Raw genomic sequence first — 13,467 nt, 5'->3', positions numbered from 1 at the left:
GGATCCTGATTTTTGAGAAAGTTCATGAATCGTCTTGTGAGAATCGTTAATTCCTCATCACTGCAATCTTCATTTGAATGCCCATCATCTTCTTCATTCACAACCTTGAAAGCAACATTTTTGCTCTTTTTAGGGGCTAGATGTTTCATCTCATAGGTTTGTATGGACCCTATGAGTTCTTGAACTTTCAAGGTGTTCAAGTCACGGATCTCTTCAATAGCCGTGATCTTTGGTTGAAATCGTTGAGGCAAGGATCTCAAAATCTTTTTTACAACCCTGTCTTCTGGAATTTTTTCACCTAAACTTGAACAAGCATTCACAATTACACACAGTTTAGCATAAAATTCAGAAAAAGTTTCATTCTCATCCATCATGAGTGTCTCAAACTGTAAAGTATGCATTTGAAGCTTGGCTCCCTTGACAGTATCTGTTCCTTCATGGGTAACCTGCAAAATATCCCAAGCTTCCTTAGAAGTATCACAACCAGATATATATTCAAATTGATCTGAAGAGACAGCAGTAAATAAAGCATTTAACCCCTTTTGATTATTAGTGCTGTGTGTGACTTCTGCAGTGGTCCACTCCTCTCTAGCTTTGAGGATTGTGGTTTCTTCATCTTCTTTTCCGATCTTCTTTGTGGGTTTAGGAAATCCATGAACCATTGTACTCCATACACGTTCATCTAAGGACCAAAGAAACGACTTCATTTTGGCCTTCCAAGCGCCATAGTTGTTGCCATCAAAATATGGTGGATGTGCAATTGAGCCCGAGACATGATCCATCCTAAGGTATGTTAGATCTTGCTGAGTATGTCTAGCAACCTGCTCTGATACCAATTGAAAATACCTGTAGGATATCTATATATATATGCCTGGAGAATGTTAAACAAGCTAATTCGAATTTTTTTGCAATAAATAATGATCAACCTTTGAAGCAGGATTGATATGAGTTATCAATCCTGAGATGTGAAAAGCTTAAAATAAACGAACACGCAGAGAATTATTTTACGTGGTAAAACCCCACCTCTGGGGAAAATCCACGGGACTCCTCAGTCCAACTCAAATCCACTATAGAACGATGATTACAAGAAGTACTCACACACTTATCCTAGACTCATTCTAGATAATGTTTACCGACTTCTTCGTAACTCAACTTCTGTCACGGGATGATCTTCGACACTCCTTATGTTGAACGCAATACTGGTCACGATTGCTTCAAGCTCGCCGGAGGAAAACTGCCACCACAGTCTTTGTGCCCTCAATCGTATGAGTCACCGATATGCATATGAATGCAATATGAAGGAAGAGAGGATTTGATAAATCACCAAGTAAACAAGGAACACTTGATGACTTATCTAAGAAAATCAGCACAGCAAGCTTTCTCAAAACTAACTCAATATTTTCAGAGAAAAACCAATACGTTGAAAAGCCACTGATCAAAAGAAAACAACAATGGTTTTATCCCATGCAGGTTTCTCTCAATTGAGAGAAGCCCACGCGAGTACACTTCCTATGCAACAAGGATTCACAAAACCAATTCAACTAAGACTTCTAAACATCATGCAAAAAGGTCTCTTCATTGAGACGCCAACACATCAGCCAAACATTTATCCAATTATCAATATAATATTTTAACTTAAATCAAAATAGAGTTTAACTATGGAAAGTAATCTCAAGATAAAAAATCTAATCCTAATAAAAATAGGATTAACATGAAAATACTTGATTGAAAATAGCTCCAACTAGGAATCCTATAATGAATGCATGATTATGTCATGATTTACCTGAACTCAGTTTCTCATATCGATCACGTCATACTTCAAAGATCCAGAATGAATGTGTTGCGCCAAAGCTTCCAATAAAACAAGTTCACACACTAATTCCCTTCAATACTAATTATTCACTAAAGAAATAATAACTAAAACATAATTATTCACAAAAGAAATAATAACTAAAACATATTTGGGTAAAGGGTATTTAAGTTTTTAGGGATGTGAAATTGTTGGATGCCTTTGTGATTTCTGGTATGTTCTGCGTATTTGGTGGCCTTGATCTTCTATGTTTTGTGGATTTATGTGGACAAGTGGGTCACTTAAAATCTTGGAATTCTAGAATTAGGTGTTCTAGTTATTCTAAGAAACATGCACAATTAACAACCCAGGGGCAAAGAGAAGCTAAAACACCTGTTGACCACACAAAGAAAAATGAAAACAATACAATAACACCCAATGACCACCACCCGCAATCTCCATCCCGCACGAACCCAGAACCCCATCCCCAATTTCTTCCCTCCTCCCCCCAAACCCCCCAAATTTCTTCTTCCCCCTAACCCATGGATTTCTTCTCCTCCCTCCTCCCAGATGTTAATATGAATAAAATATTAAAAATAAAACTCTCTCTCTTTCTCTCTCTTCACCCAGACCTGAAGACGGTGAATTTGTGGGAGGAAGGAGGGGGGAAAGAAATCGGGAGGAAGAAGAGGGATGGGGTCTAGATGGGACCTATAGTGCTATGTAGGCAACTAACGAAAAAATCTGATGAAAACTTAACGGTGGAGACACATTGTAACAAATTTAAAAAACCAGGGTACGTTATTGTAAAAATTGAAAATGTAGAGACTAACATATCATGGTCATGCATTACCAAGTGACCATGTGGAGATAATAATACAAGTAGATGAAGAAAGTAGAGAGACTGCTCTTCTTTTTTAAGAGTGTTTCTACTTTTGTTTTTTGTTTTTGTTTTTTAATCTGACTCCCTTTTTCTACTATGATTATCAGTATTTTACCTCTCCCTCATGGACTTTATTGCAATGGGAGCGTTGTTCTTCTTGACAATAATATAGAAGCATTGTAATTTCGTTATGTGTAGGGTAACTCATTGGGTTAAAAATAGAGTAACTCATTGGGTTAGCCTTTTTCTTGCAAACGATTTTCAAATTCAATCCCAATATATCAGAAAAGGAAAATATGAAAGTTTTAAATCTCTCTATCTCTCCCCCTAAATACATACAGCTCGTTTGAAGAAATATGACTATAATGAGCACCCAATACCAAATATCAAATACTCTTGTTTGTTTATGTTGCTGACCCCATCATCAAGATGCTGTTTCAAACTACAACAAAGAAAAAAAAAATGATGGATCAGAATTACAAAGGAAAAATTAGAGAGAGAACTACATAAATAATTTTAATATAAAAAAAAATGAAGTGGGATACCTCACCTCTGCTACTATGTAAGAAGGACATGCTAATCTTTTTCTTAACAACAAAAAAATGATATAACTCTGTAAGTCGCTCCGGAAACAATGAAGTAAGCTCTTGTTCCACTTCATGCATTGTCTATAAAAAGAAAAAAAATGTTAAGATACTTTCTATCTAAGATATTTGTATTAAAAAGAATTTAAAATAAAGTAATTAGTGTGATGTGTGCGTACCAAATATTTTTGATTGGTCTTGGCCAAATTTGTATCGATACGATTCACTATGTTTTTTGAATAAGTAAGCTCTACCACAGCGTTATTTTGATAATCATCTTCCCACCGATATGTTTCGTGATAAACGGACTCAAAAGCTATGGCATATTTGGAGTTTTGAATGGTTGTTTTGATGTTCCTTTTCCCGTAAGATGGGATGTGATTCTCCGTGTAATTTGCATAGTCAGTCTCCCAATTCTCCACACACATAAGTTTGATTAAGGCTTCATGCGGAAAATAATATCTCTAATCACATGTCATGAGTAGGGGATGATGCCACAAATCCGCCAAAGTCACACTAGAAACAAAAATATATAATTAATCCATTAAAAATACAGCAATAAAAGGAAAAACAAGCCAACAACAACAAAAAAAAGTTAAATTGTTTCCTTACCCTTGGATTTGAGCCATCTCATAAAAGTGTTTCAACTCCTTTTTTCTATCATATTTACCAAGGATTCTTTCAATTACAAATTTGCATTGGAGCTTACACAATCTTCCCCTGGTTCTTCTTGGAACATAATTTCGAAAACTACGCTGCACTTTATTATCAACGATAGTTAAGTGCTCAAGATCCAAATTGCACCGTCCAAAGTACCTCTCCAATTCAGCAAATATGTGAATAATATTCCTATAAAATGGGTACATGTTAACAATGTTAGAAATATATGTAAGAAAAAAAAGAAGGTAAAATTGTATCTAAGAGGGAAAGAAAAAAAAATTACAATAAAGCACCCTACGCCAACCACTCAGACTAGAAAAACTAAATCTAATTACAAAAAGGTATTGATGTGTTTAGGAGAAGATCACAGCTGCAGTAGATTTGAATTTTAAACTTCCCTTATATTAACTCGAATAAGAGTTTTGGCGGGAATTCGATCCTAATGGGTCAGGTATGAAGGATAGGAAATGGGTATGGAGACGAGTACATGGAATTTTTCAAGTATGGTCTATAAGAAGGGGCGGGGATGATATTCTAATCCCCAACTTGAACCCTATATATATATATATATATAATTTATTTTTCATATAAATATATCATTAAGATGTGTGATGGTGGTGCTACCTCTATAATGATGATTATGTATTGAACATGTATTTATTTATTTTTAAATAGCCTAGATTATTAGTTAATAAAAATTGAATTGGTACATATTTTGTGCTCATAGTGCTTTTTTCTCATTCAACAAAATAGCTTTTTATTTTATTTTATTTTCGTAATGAGGCGAGTGATGAAGGTGAGTATGGGGAATCCTCAATTTAAGTCTTAGGGGTATGAAGGCGGGAATGAGGGAAAATACTAAACGGGGATGGGAATTGTATACCCGTCCCCGATTCGATCCATTGCCATAATATATTTAAAGTATAAGCCAAAAAAAAAAGGGTGAGATTTTTAGATATACTTACCGAATAATGCGGCGATAATTATCCACAATAGAATTGTCATTCCACACTTGGCGATGACTCTGTAAATACTCAGATAATGACTGCATATCCCTTCATTCTATATCTGGCTATTACGTATCCCTTCGTTCTTTATTTCTCTCACTGTTAGGGTTTTGAACTCTTAGTGTTAGGGTTTGGAGTGGAGTACTATTTATAATGAGTAAACTATTGGCGAGTCTTTGTTTAGTTTGGTTTTTGGTTCCTTACTAAGTTAGATTTTGGTTCCTTACTATGTTAGGATTTTGGTTGCTTACTATATTAGAATTTTAGTTACTTACCTATTAACTTAGTCCTATTGTAATTGAGATTTATTTTCTATAGTAGTTTGGATTTATTTCCTATTATATTTAAGGTTAACACATCTTTGTATTTAGGGTTAACATATCTTTGGATTTATTTCTTATTATATTTAGGGTTAACACATTATATTTGGAGTTTTCGCTTTTTTCGTAAGTGAAATTTTTTTTATAGCTAAAACCTAAATTTACTTTATATTTATATATAAGAAGAAGACCAATATTGGTTTATCCCATTGCATATAATGAATTGGATTCACCTCTTTCGTAACACTACATTAGTTAGCTCACAAATTTGTATGTAAAACACAAAAATACAATTGTAATTACATCAAGCCGAGATGCTGTATTCGAATTTCCCTTCCTCAATGCATCCAAGCCGAAGTCCTTTATCAATTGTGCTAGAGACTAGATACATACAACACCAGTGAGCATCATGAACCATAAATGGGCCAATCATATTGGGAGGTGGTATAGAAAGCAGCCAGGCTGGCTTATTTTTGGGTCAACGAAATGAAGACTAATTGAGGAAGCTTTAGAGTTGTAGTTTCTGGGACGTGATTGCCTTGCACATATTTGCTGTACTTGTAACGTTGGAAAGTCCTTTTCTTCTTCCTAACATTCCGATTCCTTCACTTGCCAATTCCCATGGTATTATTGTTTAAGCACTTAAATTAAAATGCACTCAAAAGGACTGGCCTACCAAAACCTCCCAATATTCCCCAACTGACAATTCTACCATCCAACCAAAACACCTACATCATGGTCATGCATTATCCTTTCAAGGTTGGTTTGGTCAATTCACTCGAAGACAAAAAAATAGTGCAATATTCTACTTTAGGCAATCATGGTTGCTGTTGAAATTAATTAACTAGGGATATGGTGAGGTCCAACAAACTCTGGCTAGCATAAACAGGGGAACTTGGAAAAAGCCTTGGATTGAAATTGAGTACGTTCAAAAGAAGAAACATTCAGCTTCTCCTCCTTCCTTTGCTTTTGCTTTTGCTGTAGGTTTCTGATACATAAAGATATCAGGCTTAAGGAGACTAAGGCAGGCAGATATGGACTGTTCTATTTGTACTTCAATGCCGGCTATATTGAGGCCTCCAAGGAATACGATATGCTTGACATGCTACGAGGGAGCCCGTAGCGTTATCTCCTTCATAAACAAGCTTGAAAGTGCTCAAGGATCAGCTGAGAAGAAAGCAAATTTGTGCAAGGCAAGCTCTGGTTTCAACTTTCGTCATCTTTCTTCCTTTTAATTGCTTGGGTTTTGCATACTTTGAATTTCAGTGTTTCATCATTCTCTTAATTTCATAATTACTAGGAAGCACTTTTACATTAAGCCATCATACAAAACTTAACACATCACATTCTTTGTTGGAAGAGTCCTTCGCTTCAACAACACTCATTTCATCGTTGAAGAGTATTTTATTTTTGAATGGGCAAATTTTTCTGGTGCAGAATAATTTCACTTTGGGTCTCTAATGGGCACCTATATATCTGGACCCAGTAAATTGCTTTCTGGGCCTCATTGATCCACATCTCTATGGGCCTTTTTTCTCAAATTGTTTCTGGGCCTTCTTGTTTTGGTCACATCTCCGAAGACCTAGAATGATGAGTTATAATGAGGAGGTCCTTAATAACCATCCGTCCAATCCAGTGCATAGTTATAATTAGAATTTTGGATTGAACCCTCTCATTGTAACCCCTCAACATAATCCTATCTTAGTTTTTCCAAAGCTTATAGACAAAAAGAAAAATGTTGCTACAAAATTCTATATAGTATCGTTTTGTGATGTGTTGCTAATTTCTTTTTCTGCTGCAGACTCTGGAGAATGTGTCAAAATGGGTGCATGATAGGAAGGATGCATCAGAGGAACTCAATGAGAAGATTAAATTCCTAAGTGGATTTGTTGTTGCATTTAGAGATCAAATTCACACAGACATTCAACTCCACCCTGGTGATAATGGGCCTCCAATACCTGCACATAGAGCCTTATTGGTGACTCTCTCTCTCTCTCTCTCTCTCTCTCTCTCTCTCTCTCTAGTAATGTTGTCTTAACTTAATTATTTGATGAATTAGTTAATTATATATGTATGAGGAACCATTAATTATTTACATTGTTGTAATTTACTGTAGGCAATACGATCGGAAATCTTCAACAACATGCTAGACTCAGACGGGTGCAAAGCTCCACCAAACGACGCCGTAACATTGCCAGAGTTGAACCATGAAGAGCTTGAATCTCTCTTGGAGTTCCTGTACAATGGGGACCTGCATGAAGAAAAGATGAACAAGCATGTCTACTCCTTGTTCCTTGCAGCAGATAAATACGGAATCTCGTACCTACAGAAGCTTTGTGAGCGCCATATGCTCGAGTCTCTGAGCACAGCCAATGCTCTTGATGTTTTAGAGGTTGCAGATGTTTGTTCGTGCCTGACTTTGAAGGAGAATGCCTTGGACTTCATTGTCAAAAACATGCACGACATAGTTTTCTCAGCTAAGTATGATGCATTTGCACTTAAGAATCCTCATCTTTGTGTACAGATTTCAAGGGCATCATTGATGGATGCCAAAAGAAATTCAGTTTCCTAGCTAGTAAGGGAATTATTTATGATGTTGTAATTAGACAAAATTTGCAAAACTACCGTACAATCAATTGTTAAAAGTGCTTATGGGTTATAAAAGTACTTGGAATCACTTAGATTTCTTATAAAAAATTCAACATTCTTCTAATATAAAATGTTTATGAACCGACGAATTTTTACAAAATCACTCTCATACAAACCCTAAATAACTACCGATTAAGCAGAGCCCATGTATAAGACAACCCAAAGCATACATCAACCTATATATATATATATATAACACTAACAAGCTCCAGTAACAGAAAACAGAAGCCCACACAGAAACCCCCACCAAATCAACCTAATCCAAAATACAACCCTCACCCTTCTACCCAAAACCGCAAGGAGCCAGGCAGAGGAGCCAAAATCTTCTATATCGATTTTATTATTGTTATAGCTTTATGCATGCAGGTTTTAAGGACGACACAAAAAAATCAGCACCAACACAATTCACTTATCGGCATGGTTTATAGAGTAGTTTCTTTCACATCCAAATTAATTACTGACATACATTAAGAACATCCAAATTAATTATAATATCTCCGAAATGATTGATCTAGTTAATTATTACTAGGATTATTTACATATTTTTATTTTGGGAGCAGGGTAGTGGTGGGGTTGACATAAAACCAACAGCAGCACACAACCCCACCCTATGCAGCGAAATGTCCTTGATCGCCATCATTCCATCAAAGGCATGATTGAAATTCTAATTCTTTGACCACCCTTAAATGTCTAGTCTTTTCATGTCTTAAGAACTACTAGTGTAATTAAGATGAGCAAACTAGCTATATATGATTGATCAAGTACTCGTAACTAAGTTGTTTAAAGCTTGATTAATTCCTTGATGATCAACATTAATTCATTTCATGCCAACCTAGCTAGCTATATAGCAGAGCCACATCAAGAAAAAGGAAAGGAGAGGATGCCAACCTAGCTAGCTATATAGCAGAGCCACATCAAGAAAGGAAAGGAGAGGATTTTTTTTAATCCAAGAGGAAGTGGAAAATGATCTTCATCATCACAAAGATATATAAATTGCTAGCTCTAGCTATATAGCAACCGAATCTTGATTACTCGTGTTCGTTGTTTTCACTCCAGTTTTTAATAGCCACTGCCACTGCTTGCTTCACTGCATGAGCATCAATGCTTTCGCCTTCTTCCTCATTCTACGTTAATCCAAAAATTATCTCATTATTAGCTGCTGTCTAATGCACTAATCAATTATATATATATATATATATATATATAGAGAGAGAGAGAGAGAGAGAGAGGAATTGAAATGCCTTACTTCTCCTCCAACTGCCTGCAACCGGAAACTGTCTGCACAGGAAACCCTAGCTTCAAGCACATTAAGACCCAAGTCTTCGAAAGCTTCCAGTACAGAGACAAGCAAACCTGGGCAGCTCTTTTCAGAAAACACATTTATCAGAAACCCCTTTTCTAGGGTTTCCACTGTAACCTGCTGAAAATTTAAGGACATACAAATTGTGACAAATTAGGCAATTAATTCATATATGCATCTAAATGGAAATTAATTAAATATTCACACATCAAGTTTTAGATATGATATGAAGAAGGTGGAATTTGTAGTACCACAGGCAATGGAGTTTGGTCACTTGATGATGAACTAGTTTGCGCATTTGCAGTATCTTTATTCAGTCTTTCCACCTTTTGTTTTAGCTCTTCAATGTACTTTGATGCGTCTACTATGATTGAGGTTTTGTTTAGCTGTCACACATGCACAAACCAAAAATTGTGACAAACGGGAAGTTGTATATATATAATATATACATAAATTCTCCTATGTGGACGATATATATATATATATATATATATATATACACGCTCTCATAAATTTAGATAATTAAAGAAATACTGCCATGTAAGAACTTTTATGGTCAATACATATAGATTCCAAATAGTCTCTCTCTTGTGAGATATATAAATTTAGGAAATTACACAAACATATATAGATTAATTTCCTCATCAGTTTGAAAATCAAATAATGAGATAAGTCATAAATTACGGATTAAATTAACAAATTACAGAAATAAGTTGGTTTCATATTATAAATACTAAAAAAATTCATCATCTGTATTTGAAATCAAGAGTGCAGAAAATGAGATATTTTGAGGAGGTAAGGTCACACACACAAAAAAAAAAGAAAAAAGGAAACCAATTGCACGTATTTTGTGTTATAAGGAAAAGAAACAATAAATTATACAAAAGAACAAAATACTAGGAAACAATTTTGGGTTGGTATATAAAGCATATATACAGAAAGCAACTTTAAGCCAATGGAATAAAGGAAAGGCCTGAGAAATGAATGCAGCAGGGGAATTACAGCATGAGAATTAGTAATAGAACGAAGAAGCTGCAGCTTCTCATAAAGTGCTGCCCTCTTGTGCTCCCTAGAAACCATGGAAACGGATATCGGATTCGATCTTCTCAACCTCTCTCCCTCCCTTATCTCATAAATTTCTGATTTCTCAGCTTTCTCTTCTTGGCCTCTCTCTTTCTCTTCCTTACAAACTCTCTGAAAAGCTCTGATGAAAGCCTTTTATAAGAGGGCGAGGAGCTCTCAAATCTATATGATCACCTGTTTGCTTCCCAGCACATGACTGCCTCAGTTTTTTCACTAAATAATATTGTATAACAGATAATAGATTCTGCCTGTAATTACTGACATGCCCTTCGCACGGTTCAATATTGTTTGGTTTTTGGCAATATTATGATGTAGCAGCAAGGGTTAAACATTCCTCGTAATCCTTGGGATTATTGCACATAATTAATCATTTTGTATCATTCATAATCAGCTTCTAAACAAGTTTGCTTAATTTGTTGGATATATCATTTATGTGGAGACCATACAAATTCCCAATCAATCAAATGATTCCAAAAAATGTGGATTTAGCATAAACCTATAATATTAGATTACATATACAGTACGAGATGCCATATTTTTTTTACTACTCCCATGTTTTCTTTTCTGTTTACAATGACGTCCACATGGTAATAACGTATGGACATCCGCCTAGGAGAAGAATTAAATACATCATATTATATTACAATATCGTTATCATTTTCAAAAAGTTTCCTTAGAATTTAAGCTGATAAGATCACATAGTCAATTAAATACATTGCCAGCCACTGTCTTGAAGAAATTATTTAACTTAAAGCCCTTGAGTCAAATATCGTTGATGATCATATCTAATTAATGATGATTAAGGATCATATTCCTCAAGTTTACTAAATCAAAACTAGCTATATATATACTTATTATTGATGTGTATATATAATTTATCCTTGTGATTAAAAAAAAAAAAAAAGAAACAGGGATATTAAGAGTCAGTTTCACATGCATGTTTTTGGCTTTCTGCGCAAGTTGATATGCAGAATTAAGGCCACTCGATATTAAGCTAGAAAACATATTATAAGTATCGAACATATATATATATATATATAGAGAGAGAGAGAGAGAGAGAGCTTGAAAACAAAAAAAGAGAGTTTGTGTGTGTTTCATTCTGAATATTCATTCATTATTATTTCATATATTTGATTATGAAGGGGGTAGAATGGGAAAAAAAGAATTGAATGGGCGGGAGGGAATTGGAAATGGAATCATAAGGTAGCAGAGAGAGCAGCTCGTGATGGAGATAGAGGGATCGAGGTGGGAGTGGCAGCTGTGGATTTGTGGAAGAAGCCAACCATGGAGCCATCGAAACAAGTGAAAGAGAGAAGAAGGAAGCAACAAATTACTTTAGCTATTAGGATGGATGGATCATGGATGGACTGGAGAGAATGCCTCCAAACACTCCTCACGGGGGCTTTTTTCCTTCTCCCTCTCTCCCCCCTCTCCTCCAGCCGTTGCCCTTTTTGTCCTCTTTCTCTCTCTCTTCCTCTCTCTCTCTCTACACGTGCCATTTCAACCTTCTTCATCTCTAAACTCCATCTCCATAATATATTTAATTTCTTGGAAACTCAAATTAATAATATCTATCATGCATGCAACAATAATTTAAAGTAAATTATTCCTGTGCATGAGGACAGTAGCTTTCCATCCTTTTCTAACTTCTAACTAGCTATATATATATATATGTGTCTGTGTGTATTGAACTTATTTACTTGATTGTAAGACTATACATGTATATGTGTATATGCAGTGCAGGAAGGCTTGCAGGAGCTAGTCCTTGTTGATTCCAGCATTGTCTCCATTGGACACAGACAAATCACGTACCAACTCTATTCACATGTGTGCCCATTAATCATTACAACCAAACAATACTCTCCATACACATACCCTGCTCCAAACTTGTCTCTTGCCCTCCATAAAAATAAATAAAGTAATATTTCTTGCACTTCCTAGCCATATATACAGTTTCAATTTCTAGAGTGTACGTTTTAAATTATTAGCTTGCTAGCCTAGCCTCACCCCAACTTAATTATTATTTTTATTAATCATGTGTGTTTTGCTTTTGTATTAAACAGAAACTACTACAATTTAGTTAAATCACGACTCAAAATAAACAATGGTGCACTTTAAAACCGTCATTGTTTTTTAAAAGACGACGATTTTGCAAAACCGTCGTGGTATATCATCTTATACACTACTAAAATGGAGTTGCGTTAGGTTAATTTTTAAAACACGGTGCTTGTCAATTAACAAGCGTCGTCTTTTAAAACACGCTAAACAAAAGGGGCTGAGGTGACTACATAAATTGTTGTGACTGAGGTTAATAATTTGTTTTGTCTCCATGAAATTAAATCGACAACTTGTAATATATATGCTGGAAGGCATATATATAAGTGAATCAAAAATACTGATCACTTGAATAGTTTGTCCAATGAGCGTGACCCGATGCTTATCGATATGATAATACTCAGGAAAAGTAGGAAAAAACAAATTAACAGATAAGCAGTTTGTCTTGATCATACCTTTGAAACCTATTAGCTATAGCATTTCTTCATCAAATTGAAGTGACTGCTTTCATTTTATTTCTTCAGTGCTGTCCATTCTTCCTCACCAGGTTTGCTAAACCTCTTTTGCTTTCACCAACCATTACTATTTTTTTAATAACCATCTTCTAAATGAAGTTGATTTTTTAAAAAGCACTTTGAAAATAGATGCAAGATATCGTGAGGTGCATGGAACTCCATATGATATCATTGACAATAGATTAATTCATAATTAATTTTAATTTTACATATAAAGAAAGGGCTTGTTAGTTGCCAAAAAGTTGGAGGTTGATGGAGAGAAGATTCTTCTAGGATTTGATTGTTCTCATTCACATGTTTCATCATGGTGAAGGGAATGCGCATGCTTTTGGTTTATAAACCCGACTAAGACTTAGACAAAAACGCTTCTATTTTATTTCTTAATTAATTAACATTGGACATATGTACATGCTAAACTCTGTTGTAATTGTGAAATCATAGCTATGGACTTCTTAATATGAGTGCTTCTATATGTTCACCCCCCTTCCGTTCTATTTTCCTACCTACCATGTAAATTTGAAAAACACAATCCTAAAGTTCTCTCCGACCCAAAAAGAAGGCATTTGATAGAACAATCACATAACTTGACCACAAAGTTGTAGTTGAAGCAATGGCCAATGAA

The 13,467-nt window shown here is 35.1% G+C and overlaps 2 protein-coding genes across 3 annotated transcripts; one reads left to right on the top strand and one right to left on the bottom strand.

Annotated features, from left to right (window-relative positions):
• The first annotated feature begins 6,277 nt into the window (after window positions 1-6,277).
• LOC117618895 (BTB/POZ domain-containing protein At3g56230) lies at window positions 6,278-7,887 on the top strand. Its single transcript, XM_034348657.1, has 3 exons — window positions 6,278-6,436; window positions 7,045-7,221; window positions 7,360-7,887. Exons 1-3 carry the CDS (start codon window positions 6,278-6,280, stop codon window positions 7,813-7,815), a joined length of 792 nt encoding a protein of 263 aa, XP_034204548.1. The 3' UTR covers window positions 7,816-7,887.
• Window positions 7,888-8,660: 773 nt separating this feature from the next.
• Window positions 8,661-10,473, bottom strand: LOC117618896 (transcription factor ICE1-like). 2 transcript variants are annotated; one of them, XM_034348658.1, is made up of 4 exons: window positions 10,195-10,473; window positions 9,444-9,578; window positions 9,139-9,312; window positions 8,661-9,016 (listed from the first exon to the last, which is right to left on the bottom strand). In XM_034348658.1, the coding sequence occupies exons 1-4, from the start codon at window positions 10,270-10,272 to the stop codon at window positions 8,921-8,923; spliced, it is 483 nt and encodes a 160-aa protein (XP_034204549.1). In that variant the 5' UTR covers window positions 10,273-10,473; the 3' UTR covers window positions 8,661-8,920. The 2 variants fall into 2 exon arrangements, with proteins under 2 accessions (XP_034204549.1, XP_034204550.1); XM_034348659.1 differs by having other exon boundaries at window positions 9,139-9,309; window positions 10,195-10,450.
• Window positions 10,474-13,467: the final 2,994 nt, after the last annotated feature.

This window comes from Prunus dulcis, chromosome 2 (assembly GCF_902201215.1).
Source record: "Prunus dulcis chromosome 2, ALMONDv2, whole genome shotgun sequence".
Lineage (NCBI taxonomy): Eukaryota > Viridiplantae > Streptophyta > Magnoliopsida > Rosales > Rosaceae > Prunus > Prunus dulcis.
Note: the sequence above shows the minus strand (reverse complement) of the source record. Positions and strands in the feature narration are given on the sequence as shown.